The 6,000-nt window shown below is 32.2% G+C and overlaps 1 protein-coding gene across 3 annotated transcripts in view; it reads right to left on the bottom strand.

Annotated features, from left to right (window-relative positions):
- Positions 1–287: 287 nt before the first annotated feature.
- Positions 288–6,000, bottom strand: part of PCDH7 (protocadherin 7) — a 673,255-nt gene continuing 667,542 nt past the window's right edge. For 2 of the 3 annotated variants that reach the window (XM_063457857.1, XM_063457855.1), the window contains exon 3: positions 288–1,297. In XM_063457857.1, the coding sequence (XP_063313927.1) occupies positions 921–1,297 (377 nt within the window). In that variant the 3' untranslated portion in view covers positions 288–920. The remainder of the gene's footprint in view (positions 1,298–6,000) is intronic. The other variant, XM_063457859.1, reaches the window with a different exon arrangement.

The following is a 6,000-nucleotide window of genomic DNA, read 5'->3' as shown; positions in this document are numbered from 1 at the left end:
AATTTTTATTGCCTCAAACATCTTATATTATTGTCAAATCTTTGGCCAAATACTACTTTTACACCCTATGCCATGATAACAAAATCCCACTGATATGAAAATATCCCATGATAAACCAGAACGCTGGTGTTAAAAATAAACAAAATTATTGACCTTTTTTAACAGTAAGTTTTTTTTCTTTTGCTGGAAAATAAACAAAAGTATTTGTCAAAGTTGTAAATAATATGATTGATAATGTATTATTTATTAAGGAATACGAATATTTTATAATTTATTGTAAGCCAAAATCCAACATGCTATTTTAATTTATGTCTGTATGGCATTTTAATGGTTACCGGCATTGGTCTAAAATTATAAAAACAATTTAGGGAAAAAAAATCTGTTTTAAGTGCTTATTCATTTGGTTTTAGATACATAACATATACATTTTTTATATGTTTATAATTTCCCATTTGCTATTAATCCTCTCAGATAGAAAGTTGATCAACGTATTGAAAATCAATGTGTTGGTTATCCTCTGATTTCCATGGGGTTAATAAGCCATTTCACATTCAGACACAATTTGAGTGCTATATTACATGCGTTTGCATAAGAATAACAGCTGTGCTCTGTGTTCTCTTAATTAGGCCAGTAACCATAAGAGAAACTTACAACCATCAATTTAGTGAAAATAATAGCAGTGAAGGGGTTTATACATGCAAATAACAACAATGTTCTCTACACATCACAATATAGTCAAGCCAACATGATAATTAGGTGCCTGATATGGAGGCAAAAGTGGCAGGCAAAGCTTTTGTCTCTTTGGTGGCCCCTCATATTTCTGAGATTTATTGTTACAATTTAAAGTTTTGCCTTATTCCCTAGCTTTTTTTATTTTATTTATTTTTTTTACATAAAAGAACCCTGTGGCTTGAAATAGCTTACAGATAGACCTCTCTTCTAGTTAACGTATTGACTGGGGATGGCTTGTACTCCCCCGTTTGTGTAAGGGGAATATCCTCTGGATTGGCTTCATCACTTTTGCTGTACGTAGCGGCATTGAAGGTCTCGTACGATGATAACTTCTTGTTGAGTAGATTCCTGTTGCGATCCCCCATAAGTGAAACTTCTCCATTGGCCAATTTTTCTTGGCTATCTCGTTCATCAACTGGCATGAATGTGGAGAGCTTTGGCTGATTCTTCTGTTTCCTTTCAGGTGAGGTGCGAACTGGCATCCAGCATGAGTCAGAGTGGCCATACTCATCACATTCACGAGTACACTTTCCAGTCAGGGCTACATCTGGCAAAGGTCTTGAATCTGGAAGAAATATAAACAATGATGTTTAGTGAATACTATTTATTTTCTTTACAATGCATAGCATATCTACAACATAACTCAATTGCAAAAGAGTGATTCCATGATATTGTTTATCTATACTACAATACTTATATAATACATTAACAGCATTAATGAGAATATTAAAATAAATGTTTTCTAGATAATATAAATAGTACCATTTCAAGGAAAGCTGAAACAATTAATATATTTACCAGCTGGAATTATATTTGGGTTCTTGGGGTGTGTATGGATATGGTAGTGGGATTCCTCATATTACTGAAGGATAATATAAAATGCAATACAGTGCTACCTAATGGATTTGGGGGAGTTATTGAATATTATAAGATGATTATGTTACATGTATGAAACTGTGTCAATGAACAGATCACAGCAAACATTAGGAGCTCAGGAAAATAACAAACATAGCATACAATAAAAAAAATGATTCCAAAAAAATGGATTGAGAATGCAATTGTTCTGAAATATTCACATACTTATTCATACTACATAACTTCCAAAAACCATTCAAGGTAGAGCTTGTTTTCTTTGCAAACTGCAAAGATCTGACAATGGTAAGAAAAATTGTAAACACATGACATCAATAGGTGAATCTGGGAAATGTTTAAAGCTTTTGGTCTGAGATTGGAATGTTGCTTAGTAAACCGTCAGTCGTTTTTTAATAAATAGTATGTAAAAATAAATGTATGGCAGATAGATCAATAGTAATAATAATTAAAGTACACTGAATAAATGGTAGAGAAAAATTTACTCAAACTAAATTATAAGTACAAAATAGTTACAAGAGAACAAAAGAATCTGATATAAAGGGCAAAGATCAATATCCACTTTCTGAACACAGTGTCTTAAAGAGAGTGCTATTATGATTAATGCTGTTTAACAGCTTGCCTATTCCTGCTTAGTGATTAGTTAGAATGAGTAATGTTAGTCTTTACCACTGCTCCTGGCTGTGTATAACATGATAGACTACAACCTAACTAATAATAATGATGCTGCCCTGCTAAGTAATAGGACAGGTCCAAGATTTGGACAGGATCAGATTTAAAAACTGTACATATGCAAATTACTTATTCAAGTCAGTAAGTAGTAAATCAAGCTACATTTTTGACATTTAATTATTTTGAGATCTCTCTCTCTCTCTCTCTCTCTCTCTCTCTCTCTCATATATATGCACATGGATCCAGCACTCACTCTCCCACTCTTTTCCTTGAATATGTAACACACCTTGCATCATAGTCACTCTTTCATTATGTTTATTTCACCCATTTAAACTCTGTTTTTGGCATTGAAACTTGTCTTGAGAAAAGTCCCATAGAGGACTGAAACGTTGACACATTTTCAGATTTATAATTGCACAATAAAACATTAAGATTTATCTATAAAGTCATGTGAGTGCACCTTACTTGATATATATATATATATATATATATATATATATATATATATATATATATATATATATATATATTATAGAGCAATTGAACCATTGAAAAAGAACATAGAGAAGAAGAGAAGACTGGGTATTTAAAAACAGCAATTTGCTACTTTTTTTGCAAACCATCCAAGAAGAGACAGCAAACAGGCAATAAACTTTCCTTCTTTTTTAAAATATAGGGATTGGAAATTTAGTTTAACTTAATTTAACTTGTTGATGTATGTGCAGGTAATTATCACCTACCAGTATATAAGCCACAGATAAAATTGCTTCTAACACAAACTTAGAAATCTGAGGTACATGGGAATTAAATGTCTAAAAGATGCATATTCATGAACGATCAAACAACATAAATATGTAATATTATCATAATAAAAAAATCTAAACCAGAAGTTAAGTGATTTATAAATGTCTCAAGAACTAAAAGATGTACTTATTATCCACTAATACTTGGTTCTCTGTTATATATATTTTATATTACATGGTATTTAAGGATTTGGCTTGTGTTAATGTAATTGTTAAGGTAATGTAGTGGATATTGGTTAGTGTTTTGGAAGCATTTGGGTTAATTTTAAGTGCTAGAGTATTTTAGTGTAGGGGTTAATATTTAGTGATACTGTAGTATAGAGATTAATGTGTTGTAGATTGTGTGAGGATGTATATGACCTAGGTCTACCCCACACCGGTGGGAATTACAGTCACAGGTGGCGTTTTTTTTAACTGTTGCTATTAAAATGACAACAATTGTGGGTTGGGAGTTCAACTCCCACTAATCAAGGCAGGCTAGGATTAGGGTTCGCAAACTGCATGAAGATGATCCATGCATTAGTTCCTATTTATTACTGTAAATAATTGCACAGATTATATTACCACCTATACCGTATTTGAAAACATGATAGATATACATATATATATATTGATACATACACATACTTTTCCATATGTTTGTTTACATGTCAAACCAGTACAGTACTTCAGCAAATCATCAAAGCACATACTTCTGTCCTTAAAAATATCTTTGAATTCAGTTTCTTCTCTGACTCCTGCAGTTTCTTTCCTTAGTGATGGATAACAGAAATATTGACATTTGTCAGCACATCAATTCTTAAACCACTGTGGCTTGGGAGTCCTACACAGCATGCAGAGAATACAACAAGCAAACTCAAGCGTACATCACCGTATGTCTAGTGTTGCTCTCTGACTCCCTAAAGGTATAAGCAGGATAATAATTTATTTCCTTATGAAAAATGCTGTTTGATTTTTAAGTAGCTATATGTTTTAAAGGGGGATCCACACAGGACCATAAGCTTTAAATTCAAGCTGTGGTTTAGTAGTCTCTTATAAAACAGGGTGGTTTTTATCAACTTGGTAAGTTGCTAACCATTGTTTAAATATCTATAAATTTGCATTCATATTTATTTGTATGCTGAGAGTCAGTTAATAAATTAATTAATATTTATTTCATTCTCTAAGCAGAAGCTAACTGTAGTCTGAAATTTAACTCAAAAGTATCTATAATCAGTGGCATTTTGGCAATTAAAAATACAAAATAAAATAGATACTTAAATTGCCAAATATCCTATCTTTCTATAATAATGGACAAGGGTCTGAATATTTTTTCTGCAAGGTATGGGTTTTGATACTTGTGATTAAGTGCCAGAAGGGCTTGAAAAACATTCAATGGTTTATGCTATGCCCTGCACATAGTGTTTTCTGAAATAAAATTTGAGTTAAGCTGTTCTTTTCTTTTGTTCTTCATAACCCACTAGAAATTGTTGCTGGCTGGATCCACATGAAGCAACAGTAAAACCATATAGCTTCTATGTTAGGGTAAGAGTTTCCCCTTTATAGATACTGTAACCCTTGGAGCATGCACCAAACTGATTGGGGGGAGTTTTTGACCTGAGTTAAAGGACTCTAACATAGTGTATGACAATATTTATACTTTAATTTTCATGGAATTTAAGCTGCAAAAATTAATGTGGTAGGAATGTAATGAGAAAACTGAAGGGAAAAAAAGTATCATAGTTCTCTCAATCTCTTGATGTGCAGAGATTTATATGATGCATATATTTCTTTACCAACATTCATTATAATAGCTTACCACTGACTTGGTTCATTTCATGATCTCTGACTTCCTGTTTTTTTCTCTTCATTTTGCAATTGTTTTTAAAAATATACACATTTAAAAAATAAAAGGCTTTCCCTGTTGCTATATCAGATGCATTGTTAATGATAGTGCAGTAAATAGACACTTCAGACACGCAAAAAGATGTCTGAAGAGACTGAAGAGAGGCATTGTACAGTCCTTGTCCTTCAACTTTTTAAAACTGTTATATATATGCCAAGGGATTTGTTTAATTTGTTTGTGTATCTATGTGTTTCATTGAATAATACTACTAATATCGTTATCCGCCACATTTTACAGCGTTATCAATACAAGGCTATGATTTGTATCCTATGCATTAGTTTACATTTTCAGTATGTCTATTTATTTCAATAGACATACTGGCATTGGCCCTTACAGGTTATCATTCACTTCCTGTTTTATTTGAAAGTTTGTAATGCTTAACAATAAAGCATTCTTTTTTATATTTCTATTTTACATTCTTGATGAGGTTGTTGTTACTTTACAAACAAATTGTATATTGCTTAATTAATAAGCATCAAAATGATTATCAGAGTGTATTAAAGACAGGTTAACATCTTGGGTATTTGTCTCCCATTTTTGATCATTTGCTTGTTTGGTGCTCAGTTTTTGTTAATATTGAGTTAAATAGTACCATGAAGTTGTGGACATTTGTAGTAAATTCACAGACAAATTTGAAATTGTTCATTTTATACTGAAACAATTAGGGTTTGCAGTACCATAATTTAACAGTAGAGAAGTAACATATGCAAAACAAAACCCTAAAGTACACTGTACAAAATTATAAACACAACACTTTTGTTTTTGCCCCAATTTTTCCTGAACTGAACTCAAATATCTAAGTCTTTTTCTATGTACACAAAAGACCTATTTCTCAAAAATTTTGTTCACAAATCTGTCTAAATCTGTGTTCGTGAGCACTTCTCCTTTGCCAACATAATCCATCCACCCCACAGGTGTGGCATATCAAGATACTGATTAGACAGCATGATTATTGCACAGGTGTGCCTTAGGCTGGCCACAATAAAAAGCCACTCTAAAATGTGCAGTTGCACTGTATAGGAGGATCCAGGTGGGTCT

The sequence above is a fragment of the Pelobates fuscus genome, chromosome 6 (assembly GCF_036172605.1).
Source record: "Pelobates fuscus isolate aPelFus1 chromosome 6, aPelFus1.pri, whole genome shotgun sequence".
In the NCBI taxonomy this organism is placed as follows: domain Eukaryota; kingdom Metazoa; phylum Chordata; class Amphibia; order Anura; family Pelobatidae; genus Pelobates; species Pelobates fuscus.
This window is presented reverse-complemented; position numbering and strand designations above follow the sequence as displayed.